The sequence below is a fragment of the Tamandua tetradactyla genome, chromosome 20, assembly GCF_023851605.1.
Source record: "Tamandua tetradactyla isolate mTamTet1 chromosome 20, mTamTet1.pri, whole genome shotgun sequence".
Taxonomy (NCBI): Eukaryota; Metazoa; Chordata; class Mammalia; order Pilosa; family Myrmecophagidae; genus Tamandua; species Tamandua tetradactyla.
The window spans coordinates 60,728,376-60,754,743 of record NC_135346.1 but is presented as its reverse complement, the minus strand read 5'-3'; the positions used below and the strand labels follow the sequence as shown (position 1 = coordinate 60,754,743).

Sequence of the window (26,368 nt, the reverse complement as noted above, 5' to 3'; positions counted from 1 at the left end):
GTTAGGTAGTATTGTGCTGTCCGTTTCTGAGTTTTTACATTCAGTCCTGTTGCACAATCTGTATCCCTTCAGCTCCAATTATCCAATATCTTACCCTATTTCTATCTCCTGATGGTCTCTGTTACCAACAAAATTCTCCAAGTTTATTCACTAATGTAAGTTCCTATCAGTGAGACCATACAGTAGTTGTCCTTTTGTTTCTGGCTAATCTCACACAGTATAATATTCTTAAGGTCCATCCATGATGTTACACAATTCATAACTTTATACTGTTTTACAGCTGCATAATATTCCATTGTATGTATATACCAAAGTTTGTTTAGCCACTCGTATGTTGATGGACATTTTGGCTGTTTCCATCTCTTCACAATTGTAAATAATGCTGCTATAAACGTTAGTGTGCAAATGTCAGTTTTTGTCCTTGCCCTCATGTCCTCTGAGTAGATACCTAGCAATGGTATTGCCGGATCATATGGCAATTCTATATTTAGCTTTTTGAGGTACCAACAAACTGCCTTCCACAGCGATTGTACCATTTGACATTCCCACCAACAATGGATAAGTGTGCCTCTTTCTCCACATCCTCTCCATCATTTGTCATTTTCTGTTTTATTGATAATGGTCATTCTGGTGGGTATGAGATGATATCTCATTGTGGTTTTGATTTGCATTTCTCTAAAAGCCAGGGAAGTTGAGCATCTTTTCATGTGCCTTTTGGCCATTTGTATTTCCTCTTCTGAGAAGTGTCTGTTCAAGTCTTTTTCCCATTTTGTAATTGGGTTGGCTGTCTTTTTTTCATTGAGTTGAACAATCTCTTTATAAATTCTGGATACTAGATCTTTATGTGATATGTCGTTTACAAATATTGTCTCCCATTGGGTAGGCTGTCTTTTTACTTTCTTGATGAAGTTCTTTGATGCACAAAAGTGTTTAATTTTGAGGAGTTCCCATTTCTTTCTTTCTTTCTTCAATGCTCTTGCTTTGGGTGTAAAGTCTAGAAAACTGCCTCCAAGGGTAAGAGTTAAAAGATATTTCCTGCTCTTTGTCTGCCGGCCCACCGTGTGGTGCCCACGCCCCGCAGCAGCCGACCCGCCCACCCTCCTCTCCCCTCTTTGTCCGCTGGCCCGCCGCGCGGCGCCCTCTTCCCCCTCCTGCTCCGGCGGCTCTCCAACCACCACGGTGCCCTCTTCCACCTTCACCGGCTCCTCCGCCACCAGCCTCGACAGCTTTGCCACCCTCACCTTTCCTCCTCCAGAACAGCTACTGGGGGAGTGGAGACAATACAGAGCAGCTCCGGGAGCCATGATGGAGATCAAAGGGACGGCGTACCCCATCCTGGAATGGCTGACTGTCTGGGAGAACCAGCTCCGGTGAGATCACCGAGGGGTGCGGGCATTCCTGGGCGGGACGGCAAGCGGCCGGAGTCCCTCCCTTCCTCTTTCCCAGGCCAACTGGAAGAATTGGGCAGGTGGTCCCCTTGGGCCGCAGTGGCTGGTGCCCCCACAACGTGAGGCCCCACGGACCAACTGAGAGAGTTGGGTCGGAAATCCCCAGACTGCGGAGAACAGTGACCAGGGGGTCCCTTCCAAACATGTGACTCCCCGGTCCGGCTGGGAACAGTGCCCTCTTCCGGGCTGTACAGCTGGCGCCCTTCCACCACGCTTGGCGCCCCGGGCCAACTAGGAAATTCGGTCGGGCGCTCTCCCGTGCTGCGGCGGCCGGTGACCCTCCCTGTGTTCGGGCCCCTGGGCCAGCTGGCACTCTTCCAAGACGCTTTGGCAGCCGAACCTCCCCTATGGCGAGAGTTTTCCAGAGTTAAAGGACCCACAGCAACTTTTACTGGTGGAGCCCGTAGACAAACGTGTGCCACGAGCGCCACCTATTGGGCAGCATAAGAAAAATAGAACCCAGAGATTTCACAGAAAAATTATTCAACCTGTGGGGTCCAACACCCAGGGAAATCTGTAAATGCCCAGCCGCCAGCAGAAGATAACAGATCACGATCAGAAAATTGAAAATATGGCCCAGTCAAAGGAACAAACCAATAGTTCAAATGAGATACAGGAACTGAAACAACTAATGCTGAATATATGAACAGAAATGGAAAACCTCTTCAAAAATAAAATCGATAAATTGAGGGAGGACATGAAGAAGACATGGACTGATCAAAAAGAAGAAATAGAAAAACTGAAAAAACAAATCACAGAGCTTATGGAAGTGAAGGATAAAGTAGAAAAGATGGAAAAAACAATGGATACCTACAATGATCGATTTAAAGAGACAAAAGATAGAATTAGTGATTTGGAGGATGGAACATCTGAATTCCAAAAAGAAACAGACACTATCCGGAAAAGAATGGAAAAATTCGAACAGGTATCAGGGAACTCAAGGACAATATGAACCGCACACATATACGTGTTGTGGGTGTCCCAGAAGGAGAAGAGAAGGGAAAAGGAGGAGAAAAACTAATGGAAGAAATTATCACTGAAAATTTCCCAACTCTTATGAAAGATCTAAAATTACAGATCCAAGAAGTGCAGCGCACCCCAAAGAGATTAGACCCAAATAGGCATTCTCCAAGACACTTACTAGTTAGAATGTCAGAGGTCAAAGAGAAAGAGAGGATCTTGAAAGCAGCGAGAGAGAAGCAATCCATCACATACAAGGGAAACCCAATAAGACTATGTGTAGATTTCTCAGCAGAAACCATGGAAGCTAGAAGACAGTGGGATGATATATTTAAGTTACTAAAAGAGAAAAACTGCCAACCAAGACTCCTATATCCAGCAAAATTGTCCTTCAAAAATGAGGGAGAAATTAAAACATTCTCAGACAAAAAGTCACTGAGAGAATTTGTGACCAAGAGACCAGCTCTGCAAGAAATACTAAAGGGAGCACTAGAGTCAGATACAAAAAGACAGAAGAGAGAGACATGGAGAAGAGCGTAGAAAGAAGGAAAGTCAGATATGATATATATAATACAAAAGGCAAAACGGTAGAGGAAACTATTATCCAAACAGTAATAATTCTAAATGTTAATGGACTGAATTTCCCAATCAAAAGACATAGACTGGCAGAATGGATTAAAAAACAGGATCCTTCTATGTGCTGTCTACAGGAAACATATCTTAGACCCAAAGATAAACATAGGTTGAAAGTGAAAGGTTGGGAAAAGATATTTCATGCAAATAACAACCAGAAAAGAGCAGGAGTGGCTATACTAATATCCAACAAATTAGACTTCAAATGTAAAACAGTTAAAAGACAAAGAAGGACGCTATCTGCTAATAAAAGGAACAATTCAACAGGAAGACATAACAATCATAAATATTTATGCACCAAACCAAAATGCCCCAAAATGCGTGAGGAATACACTGCAAACACTGAAAAGGGAAATAGACACATATACCATAATAGTTGGAGACTTCAATTCACCACTCTCATCAGTGGACAGAACATCTAGTCAGAGGATCAATAAAGAAATAGAGAATCTGAATATTACAATAAATGAGCTAGACTTAACAGACATTTATAGGACATTACATCCCACAACAGCAGGATACACCTTTTTCTCAAGTGCTCATGGATCATTCTCAAAGATAGACCATATGCTGGGTCACAGGGCAAGTCTTAACAAATTTAAAAAGATTGGAATCATACACAACACTTTCTCGGATCATAAAGGAATGAAGCTGGAAATCAATAATAGGCGGAGTGCAGGAAATTCACAAATACATGGAGGCTCAACAACACTCTCTTAAACAACAAATGGGTCAAAGAAGAAATTGCAAGAGAAATTAGTAAATACCTAGAGGCGAATGAAAATGAAAACACAACATATCAAAACTTATGGGACGCAGCAAAGGTAGTGCTAAGAGGGAAATTTATTGCCCTAAATGCCTATATCAGAAAAGAACAAAAGGCAAAAATGCAAGAATTAACTGTCCACTTGGAAGAACGGGAGAAAAAACAGCAAACTAACCCCAAAGCAAACAAAAGGAAAGAAATAACAAAGATTAGAGCAGAAATAAATGAAATTGAAAACATGAAAACAATAGAGAAAATCAATAAGACCAGAAGTTGGTTCTATGAGAAAATCAATAAGATTGATGGGCCCTTAGCAAGATTGACAAAAAGAAGAAGAGAGAGGATGCAAATAAATAAGATCAGAAATGGAAGAGGAGACATAACTACTGACCTCACAGAAATAAAGGAGGTAATAACAGGATACTATGAACAACTTTACGCTAATAAATACAACAATTTAGATGAAATGGATGGGTTCCTGGAAAGACATGAACAACCAACTTTGACTCAAGAAGAAATAGATGACCTCAACAAACCAATCACAAGTAAAGAGATTGAATTAGTCATTCAAAAGCTCCCTAAAAAGAAAAGTCCAGGACCAGACGACTTCACATGTGAATTCTATCAAACATTCCAGAAAGAATTAGTACCAACTCTCCTCAAACTCTTCAAAATAATCGAAGTGGAGGGAAAACTACCTAATTCATTCTATGAAACCAACATCACCCTCATACCAAAACCAGGCAAAGATATTACAAAAAAAGAAAACTACAGACCAATCTCTCTAATGAATATAGATGCAAAAATCCTCAATAAAATTCTAGCAAATCGTATCCAACAACACATTAAAAGAATTATACATCATGACCAAGTAGGATTCATCCCAGGTATGCAAGGATGTTTCAACATAAGAAAATCAATTAATGTAATACACCATATCAACAAATCAAAGCAGAAAAATCACATGATCATCTCAATTGATGCAGAGAAGGCATTTGACAAGATTCAACATCCTTTCCTCTTGAAAACACTTCAAAGGATAGGAATACAAGGGAACCTCCTTAAAATGATAGAGGGAATATATGAAAAACCCACAGCTAATATCATCCTCAATGGGGAAAAATTGAAAACTTTCCCCCTAAGATCAGGAACAAGACAAGGATGTCCACTATCACCACTATTATTCAACATTGTGTTGGAAGTTCTAGCCAAAGAAATTAGACAAGAAAAAGAAATACAAGGCATCAAAATTGGAAAGGAAGAAGTAAAACTATCACTGTTTGCAGACAATATGATACTATATGTCGAAAACCCAGAAAAATCCACAACAAAACTACTAGAGCTAATAAATGAGTACAGCAAAGTAGCAGGCTACAAGATCAACATTCAAAAATCTGTAGCTTTTCTATACACTAGTAATGAACAAGCTGAGGGGGAAATCAAGAAATGAATCCTATTTACAATTGCAACTGAAAGAATAAAATACCTAGGAATAAATTTAACCAAAGAGACAAAAAACCTATATAAAGAAAACTACAAAAAACTGCTAAAAGAAATCACAGAAGACCTAAATAGATGGAAGGGCATACCGTGTTCATGGGTTGGAAGACTAAATATAATTAAGATGTCAATCCTACCTAAACTGATCTACAGATTCAATGCAATACCAATCAAAATCCCAACAACTTATTTTTCAGAATTAGAAAAACCAATAAGCAAATTTATCTGGAAGGGCAGGTTGCCCCGAATTGCTAAAAACATCTTGAGGAAAAAAAACGAAGCTGGAGGTCTAGCGATGCCAGACTTTAAGGCATATTATGAAGCCACAGTGGTCAAAACAGCATGGTATTGGCATAAAGATAGATATATCGACCAATGGAATCGAATAGAGTGCTCAGATATAGACCCTCTCATCTATGGACATTTGATCTTTGATAAGGCAGTCAAGCCAACTCACCTGGGACAGAACAGTCTCTTCAATAAATGGTGCCTAGAGAACTGGATATCCATATGCAAAAGAATGAAAGAAGACCCGCATCTCACACCCTATACTAAAGTTAACTCAAAATGGATCAAAGATCTAAACATTAGGTCTAAGACCATAAAACAGTTAGAGGAAAATGTAGGGAAATATCTTATGAATCTTATAACTGGAGGTTGTTTTATGGACCTTAAACCTAAAGCAAGAGCACTGAAGAAAGAAATAAATAAATGGGAACTCCTCAAAATTAAACACTTTTGTGCATCAAAGAACTTCATCAAGAAAGTAGAAAGACAGCCTACACAATGGGAGATAATATTTGGAAATGACATATCAGATAAAGGTCTAGTATCCAGAATTTATAAAGAGATTGTTCAACTCAACAACAAAAAGACAGCCAACCCAATTACAAAATGGGAAAAAGACTTGAACAGACACCTACCAGAAGAGGAAATGCGGATGGCCAAGAGGCACATGAAGAGATGCTCAATGTCCCTGGCCATTAGAGAAATGCAAACCAAAACCACAATGAGATATCATCTCACACCCACCAGAATGGCCATTATCAACAAAACAGAAAATGACAAGTGCTGGAGAGGATGCGGAGAAAGAGGCACACTTATCCACTGTTGGTGGGAATGTCAAATGGTGCAACCACTGTGGAAGGCAGTTTGGCGTTTCCTCAAAAAGCTGAATATAGAATTGCCATATGACCCAGCAATACCCTTGCTAGGTATCTACTCAAAGGACTTAAGGGCAAAGACACAAACGGACATTTGTACACCAATGTTTATAGCAGTGTTATTTACAATTGCAAAGAGATGGAAACAGCCAAAATGTCCATCAACAGAAGAATGGCTAAATAAACTGTGGTATATACATACGATGGAATATTATGCAGCTTTAAGACAAGATAAACTTATGAAGCATGTAATAACATGGATGGACCTAGAGAATATTATGCTGAGTGAGTCCAACCAAAAACTAAAGGACAAATACTGTATGGTCCCACTGATGTGAACGGACATACAAGAATAAACTTGAAATATGTCATTGGTAACAGAGTCCAGCAGGAGTTAGAAACAGGGTAAGATAATGGATAACTGGAGCGGAAGGGATACAGACTGTGCAACAGGACTAGATACAAAAACTCAAAAATGGACAGCACAATAACACCTAATTGTAAAGTAATCATGTTAAAACACTGAATGAAACTGCATCTGAGCTATAGGGTTTTTTGCGTGTGTTTTTTACTATTATTACTACTTTTATTTCTTTTCTCTATATTAACATTTTGTATCTTTTTCTGTTGTGTTGCTAGTTCCTCTAAACCGATGCAAATGTACTAAGAAATGATGATCATGCATCTATGTGATGATGTTAAGAATTACTGACTGCATATGTAGAACAGTATGATTTCTAAATGTTGTGTTAATTTCTATTTTTTTTCTTTCTTTCCGTTAATAAAAAAAAAAAAGAAGATATTTCCCTACATTTTCTTCTAACAGTTTTATGGTCTTAGATTCAATGTTTAGGTCTTTGATCCATTTTGTGTTAACTTTTGAATAGGGTGTGAGATATGGGTCCTCTTTCATTCTTTTGCATACAGATATCCAGTTCTTTAGGCACCATTTCTTGAAGAAATAGGAAAACACAGAAAACAGAGGACTGGAGAAGAGTGTACAAATGAAGACAACCAGTAAAGGCAAAAAAAGAGAGAAAATTAAGATATTACAAAAAATTGAAAAGACAAAATGGCAGAAGAAAGTAATGGCTTTATATTAATAACATTAATGTTCATGGACTAAACTCTGCAATCAAAAGACACAGACTGGCAGAGTGCATAAAAAAAACAGGACCCATCTCTACTGGAGACTCACTTTAGTATCAAGTACAAAAAAATTTGAAAGTGAAAGGTACCAAAAGATATTTCACACAAAAAACAAGCAGAAAATAGGAAGGGTAGTTTTACTAATATCAGACAAATTAGACTTCAAGTGTAAAACAATTAAAAGGACAAAGAAGGACGAATTCAACAACACGTAACAATCATAAATATTTATGCACCAAGCCAGAGTACCACACAAAATACATGAGGCAAACATGGACAACACTGAAGGGAGATGAAGACACATGTACAATAATAGTTGGAGACTCCAATTCCCTGTTCTCATCAATAGATAGAAGATCTAAACAGAGAACAAATAAGAAAACAAAGATCCTGAAAAATATGATGTGAACTAGACTTAACAGACATTTACAGAACATTGCACCCAACAACAGCATGATGCACACTCTTGCCAAGTGCTCATGGATCATTCTCCAGGATAGATCACATGTTAGGTCACAAAGCAGGTCTCAGTAAATTTAAGAATATCAAAATTATACACAGCATTTTCTTGGATTATAATGGAATGAAGTTAGAAATCAATAACAGGTGGAAGGATAGAAGATTCACAAATTGATGGAGGCTAAATAACACACTCAAACTACCAGTGGGCCAAGAATGAAATTGAAAGAAAAGTCAGTAAATATCTCTAGGCAAATGAAAATGAGAAAACAACATATCAAAACTTATGAGACGGGAGACATATTTTGTGCCTCTAGGCCATCTGCTTTCCTATTATGCACCTAACAATAAACTCTTTCTCTTTTGAAACTCTTGTATCACAGAAATTGGTTAGTGAGAGTGACATGCAAATGAATCCACAGACATTATCTGCTAACAATTTGTCAACATTCCAGAATGAATGTCCAACTCTTTGGAGCCCCAGCAGAGCAGGTGAGCCAGATGACTGAGCTTTTGTGGACACTGGACTGAGTTTAGTCTAGAGGCTCAGCAACCACAGTTTCTCTGTTCTGCTGGCACTCCAAAGACTTTTGGTGCCATAGAAAACCTTCAAAGAGAGAAACCATTTCCAGTTCTATGTCTGGACATCTGACTCAGTAAGTGGGTAATCAGAATAAAGGTGGACTGGGAAGTAAATAGGCAGGTTGAGTCCCCCTGACCTAGGCCTGGGTGATGCTTCCAGAACACCTTCACTCTGACCTCTACATGTTCTGCTTTGGGGTATTGTATTATACAGTGTATGAAGCCTTGACCTAATCCAACAATTAATTGGTGTTTTCTTTTGGGGTTCCTGACCCCAAAGAAATCAAGGAGATAAATAGAAGGTAATATGAGCAATGGTATGCTAACAAACTAGATAACTTAGATGAAATCAACAACCAACACTGACTCAAGAAGAAACAGACAACCTCAAGAAACCAATCACAAGAGACTGAATCAGTCATCAAAAGCTCCCCCAAAAAAGTCCAGGACCAGATGGCATCAAATGTGAATTCTATCAAACATTCATGAAAAAATAACTACCAATCCTGCTGAAACTCTTCAAGAAAACTGAAGAGGAAAGAAATCTCCCTAGCTAATTCTATGAAGCCAACATCACCCAAATACCAAAGCCAGAAAAAGATACCATAAAAAAAGAAAATTACAGACCAATCTCCTTAATGAATCCAGATTTGAGAATACACAACAAAATATTTGCAAATTGGGTCCAGCAGCACATTAAAATAATTATACACCATAACCAAGTGGGATTTATCTGAGGGATCCAAGGGGGTTAAACACAAGAAAAGCAATTACTGTAATACACTACATAAATAAATTAAAGAGGAAAAACCACATGATCACTTGATTGATTCAGAAAAGGCATTTGAGAATATTCAGCATCATTTCTTGATGAGAACACTTCAAAGGATAGGACTAGAAGGAAATTTCCTCAGCGTGATAAAAGGAACATATGAAAACCCCACAGCTAACATTATATTCAGTGCGGAAAGACTGATAGCTTTCCCTCTAAGGTCAGGAACAAGACAAGGGTGGCCATTATCACTGATGTTACTCAACATTGTGCTGAAAGCTCTAGCTAGAGCAATGAGGCAATAAAAAGAATAAAAACATCCAAATTGAAAAGGAAGAAGTCAAGCTGTCACTGTTTAAGACCACATGATCCCGTATGCAGAAAATCCTGAAAAATCTACAGCAAAGCTGCAATGCTAAAGATGAGTACAGTAAAGTGGCAGAATTAACACACAAAAATCAGTAGTATTTCTATACACCAGCAATGTGCAACATGGAGGGGAAATCAAGAAAAAAATTTCCATTTGCAATAATAGCCAAAACAATAAAATATTTAGGAATAAATTTAACCATGGACGTAAAAGACATACACAGAAAAACTACAAAACTTTGTCTAAGAAAATCAAAAGAAGAGAAAAATCAGGAAAATGGGACAACAGGAAAATTTACAAGAGTGTGATGGTAAGGAAGGTGGGTGGATATCTCCTTGGGCTCCTCACTCATTCAGGTTGTAAGGACATAAGGAATGACATGTTCTGTTCCTGTCATCCTAGAGAGGCCATTCTAGTGGATTAAGAAGGGCAGACACCCACCTGCAGAGGTCAGAAGATCAGATATTCAGTGGCAAAGAGGACAAAGGATAGTGGACATAGAGGCTGAGTCTTGCCCAGAGAATACCTTGCTGAGGCAGCCCTGAGAAGAGGGAGGAGGGGACAACTTGATTCGCCTAGGGGAGGGAGTGTGATTGGTGGTCCTAGGAGCACCAACAAGGCAAGAGATGAAGATGTGAGGTATTTGGTAGGTGCATGAAGACACAAAAGGTCAGTGAAGGGCAGCTGCTGCAACTCAGAAGCAGAGGATATGGGAAGCCCAAGTTGGTGGCAACGAGGGCATGAACTGTGGTCAGATCCTAGATAGGACCTGTGGGTGGAGCCACCCCAAGTTCCTACCTCACCCAGGCTGGCCAACTGCCATGTGTTACACACCTCTCCCACCCAAAGTTCCTACCTCACCCAGGCTGGCCAACTGCCATGTGTTACACACCTCTCCCAGGCTGCATTTCTCTTGTTGCCAGCAGCTAACCTGGATGTCACTTGTAGGAACTTTTCCCTGAGTCCTGCCTTGTTCTGGTCTTCATTATTGAGGCATCCTGGGGGCTGGGCTGTGCTGACCACTTCAAACCAGGGCAATTCTGGTTTGTAGGTTCTTGTCTCTAGGCCATCTTCCTCTCTGACAACCAGCCTTGGACACGATGGTCTCTGTTGTGTGATTCTCTGATACCATTATACTGGAGGAACAGGGTTGGGGAAGGGGTACTCCATGAAGGCATACAGTTTCCTGTGATTGCATGGGAGAAAGTGGCAGAGACAGGCCTAGGTTTCTCTTATCCCTCCCTACCCTCTGATGCATGGTCATGGTTTCTATCTTGATCCCTGGAAACCATCTGAGCTTTGTAGGCTGAGAACCTAGGGGAAATGGTTCAGCCTATAGGACAGCGGTAGGAACTCCAAAGTGGGAAACAACCTCAAGACAGAGGTGTGGGTTCATGTTGAAGATGGTGGAAAAGTGATTGTAAATGGCCACACTCATCCATGAGGTTTGCTCAGATAAGCATGAGAATGTAGCAAGGTCCATAATATGTGGGCATGACCTAAGGCTAGCAACCATGCTGCTCAATACTGAGGTGACTCAGAACACAGGGTCTCTGGTGGCTATACTCTGGTGCAGTCAGCTGTAAGTCCTATGCCCTCATAGCCTGACCCTTAACCCATGCCAGCTGACCAGTCAAAGTAAGGTTCTAGCCTTTATCCACTGGCCATTGTCAAACACATCCTGGCTGAGGACAAGCTAGAGGACTACAAGCTAGTCCAAATCATTTCAGAGGACCAAAGTAAGGGGGTGAATAGAACACTGATGAGAGGTGGGATCATGGCACCATGACCTCATTCTGAAAGTCCAAGGACCTCTAGACCCAGTGAAACTGAGAGCTGGTGGGTAAGCATCTTGATCACACACTGCCCTGGGAAGCCCTTAATGCCCACAGCATCTTTTCCTTGCCTGTTCCAACTCCGGGTCATGTCCCATTTGCTGCATATGACCCAAGCTTTGGGAAACCAAGTTCAAAGCTGACATCATATAGAATTCCTTAGAAAAGGCTTTTCAAATGAAGCCATGGACATGATGGCCAAGCAGATGAGCTCAATTTAAAGGGTGTCCTCCATACAGGATGGGTTGGTTGCACCGCCTTAGTCATCATGAGTAGCCATCAGAGTCATCAAATATGTTACAGTGCATGTCATCTTTATATGAAAAGCAAAACAAAGTTTTGAACTTCTTGTAGTCTCGAGGGAGCCAACATAGTATTTGTAAACTGAGATAGGGAAAGAATCAAGAAGAAGAGCACAGACACTCTAGTTCTGTTTTATGAGATTTGCTGCTGGGCCTGTCTCCTGCTTAGAGGGGCTGAGCTGGGGCTTAGCCTCATGGCATCTCTTTGCAAGTGAGCTCAAGGAGAGTCTGCAGGTTTGTAGTGTAACTCTATAATTTAGGGGTCCATAAATTATAGTCTGGTCCCCCTAAGCTAACTTCCCACTCCAGTAACCACTGTGGTGAACAGATAAACCAAGCACCAATGTCAGTTCAAATTAGGAGGCCACCAATACCCGTTTTTTGAACTCTGAGGCACATCTGCATCCTGGTGAGCTCTGAGCTGCTCCGGCAGATTTGTTGAAGGCTAAAAAGCATCTACAGGGCAACAGCAAAGCAGTGATCCCCAGTTTTAGAAGAACCATCCAAAACTGATGATAGCTCAGAAATGGTCTTGTGGTATACTATAAAGTGAAAAAAAAAGAGTTTTAAAACACCATGACATTCAATTATTAATGTTGGTGATCTCTGGGGGGGGGTGAGATTAGACATCATTTCACTTAAAATTTTTTTTCTTTATTTTTCTTGTCAGTACAAGACAGCTGCATTACTTAACAGCTGTGAACCTGTCCCCGTTGCTTAGAATTGTACCTGACAAAGCAACACCCATCACCACTAGTTAAGTGAGTGGCTGCATTGCTTTTAAACCAAAGAGAAGACTGGATGTGTCCAAAAGTAATAAAACACAATTATGAGAAGAGGACATCATAAAATCATTCTTATGTGAAACAGCAAGGTCTGTTCATGATAGGGTAAAACTTACAGATTTTTCATTGTTAAATATATGTTGAAAAAATATGAGCTCTGGGGGCCATCAGAGAAGAGTTATAGAGACTTAGAACTCTGAGTCCAGAGTGCAGGTTATTTATATTCCCCACTCCCTTCCCCAACAGCCCTGTGCTGCATGGGATGGGGTGCCTCTGTGTTCCCACAGTCCTCTGCTTCCTTTGACCAAGCATTACCACTCCATAGCAGTAAGCTGAACACATGATGACACTTTCATTGATTGATGTCACCTTATCCTGTGTCACTTTCTCCTAAGCTCTCTGCTATTTTTTATTCTCCTGATTTAATCTTTCCAAGTACCTGGCAAGGTAGGTTGTATCATCCCCTTTTAAAATGAGGAAATGGAAGCCACAAGAGGTTTGGTAACTTGCCCAGGCAGAGGTGACTCTTGGAGCCAGGCTCTGCTTGTCATGTCCCTCCCAGCCCAGCTGTGGCTCACATCTTTGTATTCCCTGATGTTTGTGGCTGTGCACGACTCATTAGGGTCCCCAGAGTCCAGACCAGTGCCTGGCACAGGAGAGTTCATGGAAGGTTTATGAAATTCAGTGGAAACGTTGTTGAAGAAACTAAGACCCAGAGAGGGGCAGTGACCAGCTAGTATCATACAGGCAAGGACTATTGAAGGTCCTTCTCAATAGGCTTAGTGAGCAGAGGGCTGGCCAGTTTGCAGGCAGCAGAAGGAAATTTGTTTCCATTGCTTAGTGCAGAGAAGTATCAGAGAGGACAGAAAAGGTGCATACAGCATGTGCATGTGTGTGTGTAGGGTACATCTGTGTGCAAATGTGTGCCTAGGAGTGTGTTGTGTACACATGTGTGTCTGAGTGTGCATGTCTGTTCATGTGGACACCTGTCTACTTGTGTGCATGTGTCCATTCATGTGGTAGCTCTTGCAGCACTGCAGCCTGCACATTGGAATGCTTGAATCTGGACAAGTCCTGACTTGCCTTTGTGAACCCATGAATCACCCCATGATCACCTATACTGGGCAACATCCCTACAATCCTGCTTTGGTGTTCTGGGACAGAAGAAGGGTGTGCTGATGCATCAACATGGAAAATCTGACTATGAAATTATCAGGAATTCTGTAAACCAGTTGTTACATGATCATTGTTAATTAAATTATATAAACATATGTAATTAAATAAATTATATTCAATGCAAAGATGATTAACGTCAAACCTCATCACTTCCCTGTTATTGTGTTTTACCACTCACTACGCTCTCGAGACTATTTGTGTCCACGTGTGTGGGCGTGGAAACAGTGCTACTGTACTTCCCTGCCAAGTTCCTCATTTAGTGGCTTTAGATTGGTGGCTTTAATGGAAATAGTTAACACTGCTGGTCAACGCTTGATTTGTTGTTTTATAGATTCTTAATAAAGTGGTGGGCAAAAGGTTAAAAATGCAGATAAAAAACATATGCTATGTCTGTAGCAATTCTATTGTGAATAGCAAAAACAAGAAAAGAATGTGGCTATTCACTCAAAAACTTTTATTCAATTAGGCAAGGATGAATGAATGAGGTCGACACATCTTTCTATTTCCCATTTATTTTATTCATAAATGTAAATGAAAATGTCAACCAACCATCCTATGAGAACTGTACTCATTCTTTGTTGCAACCATAGGTTGGCTACTGATAAAAGAGTTTAGCACAAATCAGTGAAAGCACCCTGTGATAACCAATTGACTAAATGGAATTTACAGTCAAGAGCTCTGTACATTTTATCATTTGTAAACTGCATGCTACACATCCCTTATCTCGTTAATTATCTCAGTGTAATTAATATAAACTTACATATATATGTGGGTTGTTTTTTTAATTTTTTTCACAGAGCCAGTTACTTCCAAGGGCTGTGTTTGGCAGGTTTGGCCCTGGCTCTGGGCGTGGAATAAGGAGGGTGTTCGGGTTTGGAAGACCAAGGTGAGTGTGGCTTACGCCTTAGTTGAAAGAACAGAGAAAAAGTCAGTGTCCCACCCCATCCTCTTCTCCTGGAGCTCTGTGCTGTATGAGACCTGTCTCTCTGTAAAATGAGGTCATTGGATCAGATTAGCATTTTTAGACTTTTTTTTTTTTTACTACAAGTCACCATTATGGTCAAATATACATTGTAGCTACACCCAGCTCAGACATATGTATGTGTGTAACAGATTTACACAAAATAATGTCCTTGTTTTGAATGGATATTATTATAATATCCATTATAATTATAATTTGATTTTGAATTTCTAGTATTATAATTTGATTTCGAATTTCTCCTCTGTTTCTTTCCATCTTGTGAAATGCTGGTCATGACCACTATACTAACTTCACAACCCACTAATAGGATGTGACTAGCTGTTTGAAAATAGCTGACTGTCAGATCCAGATGGCTTCTGCTTTGATGACACACTCCAAAAGCATCTGTTTAAGCATTATAGTTTCCTAAACACCAGGACTTGCTCAGATGCAGGTGAGGTCATTTGGGAACTTCAGCTCCACTCCTGCACTGTTGCTATAGCCTCTCCACTCACCTCCCAGGCTCCAGTTCATGGTCCTCTTCCCCACTCAGGAGGGCCTGCAGCCACATTCCTCCAAGGCCTCCAGAGTTCTGGAACCTGGTCCCTTCTGCTTCATGTTGGAAATGAAAAGGTTTTTCACATCTAATCTCTCACTTTTAGACAGTGGGTTTTTTCAAAAGACAGAAAAATGTTTGGTTCAACTTCCAACTGCAACCACCTCCTGCCTCACCTATATTCCCTACTTCTGACCTGGGGCAAGGTACATAACAAGGGCAAGTAAGTGCCTATTGCATGAATGCATGAAAAAAAACTGAAACAAGTGAGGGAAGGAGAGTAGGGAGTGAGAGGAAGGAAGGGAAGGTAGGAGGAAGGAGGAAAGAGAAATACATTGCACTATGTGAACTTGACATGTGTGGGTTTAATCTACACCTTGTCCACCCATGATGTAAAATACCCTCATCCACCCCTGGTTATGGAGTCATAGAGACTTGGTACTGGACACTCAAAGGCTCATGTGCTGCTGACTCTCCTCTATGACCCCATCCTGCACACACACTGGAGAAAGACCCATTAGGGCACCTCCAATGGTACAGACCCTTTCCCTCTAAGATGGAGCCTCCCATATTACTGAGCTAGCAAGGCCCAGTGATTTGGAAATGCCCTGGCTTTGTAGGCAGGCAGCTCTGGGGATGAATCCCAGCTCTCCCTTCAACAGCAGTGTGTGCCCTACCCTCCTCATCCTTATGATTGATCCAACACCTCCCACCCAGGGCACCCTGAAGATTAGATGTAGTAGTCAGGGGCCATGTAGATGCAAGGATGAGCATTACTGCTCTTTTCCAATGCCTTCCATGCTTTTGGAAAACTCTGACCAAAGAAAATGTTTTGCTCTGATCAAGCTGAAATAGGGCCTTCCCTGGCTGTCTGTCTTGCCCTCAGAGGCCAGAGCCTACCTGCTCCTATGTCCTGACAGCATCTTGGTTGATCCCTTCTCCTAGCTGAGCAGCCATAGCTTCAGCCACCACTCAAAGGATTTACATTACATTCTCTAGATCTCATTCCAGTGCATGTCATGATTAACCCTGTGGCCTGTCTCTCATGTTTCTGCTGCTGAAAGGGAAATCCAAATCACTGCATGGTTGTCCAGAATTGCCCAGCTAGCCTGGTGTGAAGAGGTCTGAAAGGACAAAACCTTCCATTTTCTCCCAGCTCTGCTGGTAAATCCTGTGCTCTGTGGCTCAGGGGACCCATGGTTTTATTGTGGTCACTTGTGAAGTGAGAGTCAGACTGCTTAGAAACGTGAACACTGTCTGCAGTCACAAGCCAGCTCCTTGTGATGTACCATATTTTCATGGGTAGGATCTGTGACCCCATGAGATGAGGAGCCCATGACGGTGGGACCCTGTTTCATTTATCTCTGTTTGCCCAGCTTCTTGTCCAACATCTGGCAGTAGCAGGCGCTCATGAATGACTAAAATTTCCTAAGTAGACAGATGGACAGCTACCATCTCTTAATGCCCTGTGGTGCATCAAGCAGTGTTCTAATGACCATACATGTACTAACAACTTTCCACTTCCCAACAATCCTGTGAGTCAGGTACTCTTCTCACCCCAATTCCCAGATAAGGAAACTGAGGCACCAGATAATCAAAAACCTCGTCTAAACTTATACCACTAGCAAATGAGAACTGAGGTGGCCAGGATTGGAACACTGAAAGTCTGGGCAATTATGTAAGTTCTTTCCTTGTATATGAATCTTCAGAGTAATTTTCAGCTCCCGTGGCTAATGCAGTCTGATGTCATTCAGAGAAAATCAGGACAAGTGTGGGGGCTTGTGAGGGTATGAGAGCGGATTTGTGCAACAGGTCATTGTGTAGCACTTTTATAATTCCATGGGAGGAGGTGAATTTCCTTTCAAAAATGAACTCCACAATGAAATAATAGGTACTACTGGGGAAAGGCATGGATGGGGTATAGACACATGACAAAACTGGTCATGTGTCAACAATTATTGAAGCTGTTTTCATTTAACAAAAATTACAGAAAGGAAAGCTATGAAGAATCAAATTTTTATCATGTGCCAGACATTGGGCTAACCTCCTTATAATCATTATCCCCACCTGAATGAAATCTGCCCAAAGGAAAGGCTCTGCAGGGATATAGATTAAAATGAAGCACCCTAGTTTCAAAAGTACCTCTGACTTCATAACTTCCAACCCCAGAATAGAGCTTCAGGAAGGTCATCTGCCCTATCCCCCACTCTGCCTATTCCTTCTGCGTTCATTGCTCAGGACCACAGAGCTAAAATAGGCTTTCTGGGAACTAGCCCATGTCCCCTAAGTCCACCACTACAGAGACCACACTACAGAGTCTCAGCACAGGACAGGCCTGGTCCAGGCCTCTGAGCAGGGCTCCTGCAAGGCCTCCACCCCATGGAGCACCTGTCACCTAATCAGTATTTACTCTTTGGTTCTATTTTCCTCCTGTATTCTGTGGCCTAACACCTGGGAAAGAAGTGCTGGACTTGAATTCCTGCTCCTGCCTCAAATGGGTGGCCATCAATCTCCCTCTTAACCTCTCCAATACTCAGTCTTCCTTCTGTATGATAGGTCCCATTTGCCATAGCTATGTTACACCTCATATCTCCAATTTCCCATCATAAAGAAGAGAAGATTTAGAACCAACTGCTAGGATATTGGGAGTCATTGTCATTTGCCTGGGCTAATGGCTGGGAGAAGGTGAAAAGATCACTGAAACTAATATACAGTCAATCACACTGGAAGAGTTCAAGTCCCTTAAAAAGTTTTGTTTAGCAAACTAGAACAGATTTTGGTACCAAAGAAGTGGGAGGCTGCTGCATTTGCAATTACCAAGCATGTTGGAACGGCTTGTTGGATAAGGGGGTATGGATAAGGGGGGCTATTCTAGAAAAATTCTGAGGAGCTTTGTAGTTCTTAGAAAGCCTAGATTGCTTTGATTGGTGACTTAGAGAAGGAAGACAGGGTTCCAAAAGTTGGAAATAGTCAAGACAGTCCATATTGATGGCTTTCCCAACACACATCATCAGTATAGGATTGTCTGCAAGAATTATCCATTCACTTTCCTGAATAAAGCATTCTCTTCAAAACTTTCTTCATAGCCTCCATTATCTGTTTGTTTCTAAGACTATAGATAATAGGATTCAGGAAAGGAGGGACTATAGAATAGAACACAGAGGTGATCATGTCCTGAATTGTGCGTGAGGAGGAGATTGGCTTCATATACACAGCAACACCAGAGCTGAGAAAGACAGACACCACGAGGATGTGAGGGACACAGGTGGAGAAGGCTTTTCCCTGCTCTCCACTGGTTGGAAACTTGAGCACAGTAGAAAATATGTAAACATAAGACCTGATAATAAAGACAAAACAGCCACCATCAATCACCACTGCAGAGATAAAAACTGAAATTTCATTGATGAAGGTGTCAGAGCAGGAGAGCTTCAGTAGAGAGGGGACATCACAGAAGAACTGATTGACGACATGGGACTGACAGAAGTGCAGCCGGAATGTGTTGCCAGTGTGGAATCCTGCAAAGACCACACCACTGAGTACAGAGAACAGTGTCATCTGGACACAGACCTGACGGTTCATGATCATGGGGTAGTGGAGGGGCTGGCAGATGGCCACATAGCGGTCATGGGCCATGGAGGTGAGGAACATCACCTCCACAAATGCACAAAAGAAGACCATGAAGATCTGAGTTGCACACCCAGCCCCTGAGATGGTCCTGTTGTCAGTGAGAAAGGTGACACAAGCCTTGGGGACAGTGACAGAAATGTAGCACAAGTCTAAGACAGACAGGTTCCTGAGGAAGAAGTACATGGGGGTGTGAAGATTCTTGTTGAAGGTTGTTACGGTGACAATGAGAAGGTTTCCCATCAGGGTTGCCAAGTACATCAGCAGGAAGAGCATGGCATGCAAGATTCTGTACTCCCACACATCAGAAAATCGTGTAAGCAGGAATTCATCCTCCATTGTAGAGTTCAGCATCTTTAGGTAATTTGCCTTGGATATGGACAAAGCACATAATCCTCAAACAATATGGAAAATCAGCATGAGGAAGGAACTTAGCCCAAATATATTCATGAACACATATTTATACAAATTTATTCTTTGTAGTTCCCATGAACTATTAGGAAATAGCATAGTGATCCTAGTGATGCCTTGTGGTCCTTTAGTTTCCCTGTTTGCATGTCTTGTTTACAGTGTGTGGTTAGTAAGTGAAATTTAATTCTTTAAAACCTGTGCCCATACTTGGTTAAATTTTAATCAAGAGCCACCTATACATCATTGTAAGTGTAGGTCAAAGTTTGCCTGTAAGAATATTTTAGTTGATAAATAGGCAAATTGGTGATACAGATGGACTCTTTGGTCATATTCTATAAATATCAACACATCATTAGATGATGACCAAAAGCAATTTGAATAAATGTAGGGGGGCTCTATTGTATCAGAACCTTTAAAACTTTATGTATGGTTGAAATGTTTTATTTGCCCACTAACAAAAAATTATTTTTATTCCTAATACAATGGTATGACTTGATATTGATTTCATTTAGAAATTCACCCTCAAAATTTCTCCCTCTGACCACCACCTCCTTATTGGCTATATATGTCTCCTCCTTGTATGTACTGATTTTACACTTTATCTTAATGTTTGATTATTTAACCTTCCTCCTTTAATCTCTCTCTCTCTGCCTCTATCTCGTGCTCTCTTTGCCTCCCTTCTTACCTAAGTTGCTTATTAGTTCTTGCATTTTATTTTTTTCTTTCTGAGCCTAAACACCATAAGCAACAGATTGGATAATATACACAAGTTTTCTATTCATTTGCAATGTCATGTGTAGTCTATACTACTCGCATTGTACGAACCTTCCCATAGTAACTCTATAAATTGTGAAGTAACATAGGCAATATTAAAATGAAAAAAAAATCAATGAAAAGTCCAAGACTTGCTTTTCCAAATAAATGTAAATGAAAGAGCAGTTATTCACAGCCAGTTTTGTCTACTCAGAAAATCCATTTCCACATTATGTATTTTTTCCACAAGAATTCCTGATCCTACTGTGTTTGATTGTGTTCCACTTCAACAATCGCTGCTTCTTATAAAATCTGAGCACTTCCTTTTACAGGTCCATCCCAGGCTGCCAACTAGTGCTGGACCTACGAGACCATGATTTCCGGATTGTTAAATGATGGCTATCGAGAACTGAGAAATCACTCCATTGACTTCCTACTTAGTGCACTGAGTGCTAAGTGCACCATGAGAAATGCTCAAATCAGTCTCCATACCACTCATTTCTATATTTCTTGTTGTTTTCCAACACTGTGCTATAATTTCAAATCAGGATAATTAGTTTTAATCTGTTCTTTACTCATGTAGTAGAGTAAAATATCTGAGTTGTCCCAGTTTCTTCTCCATGTCAACATCATTTCATTATCACTTAAGAAATCTCTGTGACTTTTCTAATAAAGGAGAGTTACAGTTGGAACAGAGAAATATTGTGAACCTATTTTCGGTCAATTCTGGGCACAAAATCAATTTTTTGTTTTTTAAAATAATAAAATAACCTGAAATAAATTTATTTATATACTAACAGTCTGAGAAATGTAATCTGAAATAATCTTGTTGTGTATACTAACAATATGAGAAATCATCATAAGAGATATTGCCCTAATGACTAAAGTCTTTCACTATGAAGCTATTCTTATGTTTTCTCACCTAGGTTTTCTTCCTTACCTGCTGAGGTAGTGAATGGAAACATCCATTTGTTCCACTCACCATTATAATCTTCATTCTCTCTCCTCTTCACTGGTGCTGTTATATCCCATTAAGTTACTTTGTTTCTATATGGCTTCTGAATTTTCATCAATGCCTAGGTTTCTTTATTCATAAACTTAATTCTGAAACTCTGGTCCATTTATTTGTTTGTTTATTTTTTTATTTACTTATTTGCTACTTCTTTTCATTAGCCTTTCACAAGCAATGTTATAGCCACGTCAGTTTTTTATTTGAAACATAACAATCTTGCTCCTTCCAGCATCTAAGCATCTAATTCCAAGAACATTTGCATCACAGTGTCTGTTGGTTGATATGTCACTCTTCAGCTCACAGAGACTCCTTGACCTTGGAGTACACTACAAGGATTTCCACTCCTGGGGCCTCACCTCTGACTGCCTGTGTTTCCCCTTCTTGTTGTCTTAGCCATTTACTTCATTAAAGGCTTTTGGGGGTTCAAGGAATCAGTACCCAATAGCCAGTTCAAAATTGCGTCATGACATTCCACACCTCTTCATCTGAAATACGTTTCCTCCCTCTATTCTGCCCCCTCCTCCTTCTATTTGTCTTCTTGTTGTGCTGCCGTCATCTCGTCTTCCACCACTCTATCCCTGCTCTGGCCCATTCTTTTAGAGCTTCACTCTTCTTTCTCCCTTATGTCCTAGCCAGATTGCAGTTAGTAACTCTAATTCCTGGCAAATCAGTAACATACATCTCACATTATCTTTTTAAAATAAAATTGTCCTTAAAGAACTCTGTTGTAATACATTCCTTCCTGATTGCTGGTAAGACTTCATTAGCAATATTATTCTTTTAAATCATCATGTACTTAGTTGAACTTGAATACATCATAGTTCTCCATCATTTTATTATAAAACACTTTTAGTTCAGTCAAAGTGTTGCTGAACTGAGACCAACTTAGATATTATATCATGTAAATGAAATCCCTAGCAAGAAGGTCTCCAAGTAATACAGCCAATAAGACTCCCCAATTAACTTAAAATTATTAAAATATTTCAAAAATGTGCTTTGGAAACATTACAAAAAATCCTTAAAATACATTATTTTGGGCGAGTGTGGTTATGCTGCTGCTGTTCATTTCTTTTCTATTTTTGATAATTTGAACTTTCAAACTATAAACATTTAGTACCATCAATATCTATTCCAATATTTCGGGATTAAAAAATACCTAAGAATGTTAACCTTACATTAAAAAAGTGAAAACTTGATGAATTCATTGACTGTTTAATTCATCATTCAGTAATTTCCCACAATTAATCTTCTCATTTCTAGAAATGAAGAACGATGACAGTTAATATCTTTCCTTGCAACTTATTACAAGTAGATATTTTTGTGGAAGTAATCATTTATTTAACAAAATTATGACATTTTCACTGATGAAATGAGTCATATTGTATAAAATATTGTTATGCTTTCCAATAAGACCTGGACATATTTTAGAATGTGATTAAGCTGAGACAGATAAATGATGACTACTGTAAGAGCAAGCATTGTTGGTGTGATATCAGTATTTAATTGATGTTGACATAAGCTGTGAAGATTTAATATGTTTTTACAATCCATACAAGAAGAATTGGAGGTCCCTAGACAAAACCCTTAATGAATGTTAAGCATAGCACATATCATACCGGACTTGTTTAAATTACTGCGCATGATGGCTTGAATTTGTGAAATATACACTTCCAGTCCTGCTTAACCTTGTACTCTCAATTTCTTGACCATAAGAGAATGTTTACCACGCTCCTCCATTTCACATTCTTATTTTCTTGTTACTTTTTTCTTGTGACCAGAATCCCAACTCATGACACAGGGAACCTCTGCTAATTCAGAAGTCAGGACAGGTGGCACTTTCAGACCAACCTCCTGCTCATAAAATGAAAATTGTTCCCTCTTTTGCTCCTTGATGATGTTCTTTATTTTAGGAACATTTCAAGCATTCCATTTATGTTGCTGCTATTTTAAGCTAACCTATTCACAGGGTTTTTTTGATAACATTGTAATATCAACTCGATTAAAAATGGCTCTTTCAATATGTATGAATATCTCTAATCTACTACAGTCAGTTTCATACTGCAGGTTGAGATCTTAAAGAAATTGCTTAATTGTTTCTCTGCAAACTACATATCAGACTGTCACTATTATATTATATAAAGGCAACAATCATTTGAAATTTGAACACAAGGTAAAAATATTTCATGCTTTCCAATCAATTTTAGTTTTCTATCTTGAATTTCCATGTGACAGTATAATTAATTTAAAACTCTGTGTCCTTCAGGGGAAGATATGTTATGTACCCAAACACTACCATTTATTTTTTTATAGTTCTAAGATCAACCCCTCAATAGTTTCTTTGAATCGTTATTGTTTAAATGTTTACACAAACTGGATTGGAGTTAAATATATAATTATATGTCCAGTAACAATTTGTACAAAAATGCTTTATACAATGCCAGAATTCCTTCAAAGTAACTAATTTCATTCTCTTGTTTTGCACATAATATGCATTACTGTCAACTGCTTCATCACAGTCTAAGTCAGTCTCTACAAGGAAAGATGGTCCAACAAAGTCAATAAGGAAACAAGTTATGAACAACAGATAAGAGGGGTTTTCTGATTCCTGTAAAGCAGGAACAGAACCTTTAAAAAACACTCCCACAGTACTGGGGTAAGCTGCAATTATATGCCACCCAGGAATGCATCACCTATGAAGCTTGGTTCTGTGAGCAGAAGTAAACAACTTCTAATAGCTAAATCAGACCTTTGAGAATATATAAAGTTTTAAGCTACAATTGTATGCAAAGAGTACAACTTTATAGAAGGAGCTCAAAACATCCTCAGTCTTAGAAAAAAGTTCACAAACCATACACTGTAAATAATCTCAAAAACACCCTCAGATTTTTAACGTTCTCTTCAAGTCCAGCTAAGGACACATGCACACCTCCTGTGGCCAAAGGCTTTTGGCTCCACACACCTTCAGAAGGATCTGATATATATGTAATTATAAGGTGAATGCAGAAAACTAATGGGTTGTATCTTTCTTTGAGACCTCGGTTTATCACAGGCTAAATTCATCTTGTGTAGAGATTAGTGGACCCCCCACTTACAATCTGGCTGCCAGGCTCACAAAAGTGCCATGCACAGATATCTGGTGCCACACCTTAAAGTACTTATGATCACATATCTAAGCATGTGCCACGTGTTTTCAGAAAAGACCTAATTCTTCCAGAGGGAAAGAACAACTGAAAACTCTACTTTTACACGAAGGAGTTTTCCACCAGAATGAGGGGTTTAAAGGAGACTTCACACCAAGTTGAGGACTTCTCCTCAAATTTGAGGTTTCATACAATAAATCTTCAAAGGAAGATTTCATAGTCAGTAAAGAACCAGCTCTAGATGCAAAGTTTCTATACACAGAAGTCATCATCCATGCACTCTGGGGCCTTGTTTGCCTTCTCTTCCAGGGCTGCCCCTTCCAAAACAGGACAAGCACACGCTGCTTGCTTGAGACAAGTCAGTATGTCTTTTCTTAAGTACAATCTTTAAGGGAAAAATAATCATTTATTGGGGTCTAGTAACATTTTCCTAATAGAGCAATGCTGAAATAGGTCTGTTTTAACATATGCTGTTTTTACAAGATTTTACAGGGGTAGTATCTTGTCAACTTTACTAGACAGCAGAAAAGAGACCAGCGTACAGTGCAATTTTCTCCAGCAAGCCCTGTGAGCACTAAAGATCTTCTCCAACTCTGCCATCATCTCATCTCCCTGTGAAGACATCCAGGTTTGAAACACATCAGCCTGGCCACTCAGTAGGTGAGGACCAGGAGAAACAATTTGAGAATTCCCTTCTCAGCCATCAACACTCTACAAAGCAGGGCTGGGGAGGGAAGTAGCAGACCAGGCTTGGGGATGTTTTGGCCAAAGGGACCACGGTCATAGGGGTGGGTGACAGAGAGGCTCTAGATGACAGGTGGAGAAGCAGTTGTGATGTCCCACAGAGCATGTGTGGATACAACAGTTCTATGGCAAAGTAGACACAGTGAGGAGTTAAAGAAGAAATTAATATAAAGGAAACAAATTTAGCTTCTCAAAATCAAATCAAACTTCTTAAAACTTATAATCAAATAACTCTCAGGAATACTGGTGTGGGGGTGGGAGACTGAGATTTGTGGAATATGCTGCATTTAGCTGAATTATAAAGATGAATCCTGATGTGAACTCAGCATCAACATTGGGGTTATGTAGTTTAAGGAGAAGGAGGGAACCATGGGGCTGGAGGAAGTCCTCTGGAAAGAGAGGAGGATGGAAAGGGGACCAAGTGTGAACTATGCCTCTTTTATTCCTGGAACAGTAAGTAGCATTTTTATGGACTTCAAACAGCAAGCTCATACTCAATTCTAGCGGCGGTGACATTTCATCCCATCCACTCTTCTCTTTTCTGACTATAATTCTTCAAGATCTGCTGAATGTCCTCTCTTAACAACCATTGCTTCATCTGCAAATCTCTTGAGAGTCTGTAAACAGCAAACAGGGATGCTCTGTCCTTCCCTCTCTGCTCTGCTGGAATCACCTCCATTAGGTGCTATTATCCACTCAGAACTTCCATTAACAGTTTTCAATCTGCTAAAGATTCTGGGACTGAGTTTTTCTTAATATGATGAACATAAAGTAGACATTGGTCTCATTGTGCGAGTACCCTTCCTATCTAAATTTTGTAACTAACTTCATTTAAAGTCTCTCTGAACAAACAGGGATCAAGGACTTGCTCTGTTTCCTGAGGATGATCTATGTCAAATGACCCATCTCAGGAGTGGAACTGGCCCTTGAATGAAAACATCAACTACTGATGTTGGAGTAACATTCTGTCCTGTGCACTGTTTTCTATGCAGCCGTGAGGTTTGCTCTGACAAGGGTCACTTTTTGATAGTGAAAGGGAAAATGTATATTTAAAGACCTAACTTCAATTCAGTTCTTACCTGGTTGTGAAATAGATCTCAATTGTATATCCCTCGTGACATCTGTGTTTATTGAAAGTTATTAGTGCAGTTTCCCAGGCCTGATATTCAGTTGCAAAAGGCAAAGATCCCTCATAAGAGGCAATGAACACTTGGTTTTAAAGTGGTGCTGACTATGCTTTTAGCTGTGGCTTTAGCTAATATCCTTT

General features: G+C 40.1%; 1 protein-coding gene and 3 long non-coding RNA genes across 4 annotated transcripts in view; 2 read left to right on the top strand and 2 right to left on the bottom strand.

Moving 5' to 3' along the window:
• Window positions 1–15,891, bottom strand: part of LOC143664644 (uncharacterized) — a 33,310-nt gene extending 17,419 nt beyond the window's left edge. The window contains exons 1-2 of the long non-coding RNA XR_013166565.1: window positions 15,377–15,891; window positions 12,314–12,481 (exon numbers count right to left, since the gene is read on the bottom strand). This is a non-coding gene — a long non-coding RNA (uncharacterized LOC143664644). The remainder of the gene's footprint in view (window positions 1–12,313; window positions 12,482–15,376) is intronic.
• Window positions 8,553–14,786, top strand: LOC143664643 (uncharacterized). The gene is made up of 3 exons (XR_013166564.1): window positions 8,553–8,734; window positions 12,610–12,813; window positions 14,698–14,786. It is a non-coding gene; the product is annotated as an uncharacterized LOC143664643 (long non-coding RNA).
• On the top strand, window positions 15,866–20,860 carry LOC143664645 (uncharacterized). Its single transcript, XR_013166566.1, has 3 exons — window positions 15,866–15,951; window positions 16,482–16,581; window positions 20,538–20,860. It is a non-coding gene; the product is annotated as an uncharacterized LOC143664645 (long non-coding RNA).
• LOC143664642 (olfactory receptor 14C36-like) lies at window positions 18,460–19,405 on the bottom strand. The gene has a single exon (XM_077138113.1). The coding sequence runs from the start codon at window positions 19,393–19,395 to the stop codon at window positions 18,460–18,462; it is 936 nt and encodes a 311-aa protein (XP_076994228.1). The 5' UTR covers window positions 19,396–19,405.
• Window positions 20,861–26,368: the final 5,508 nt, after the last annotated feature.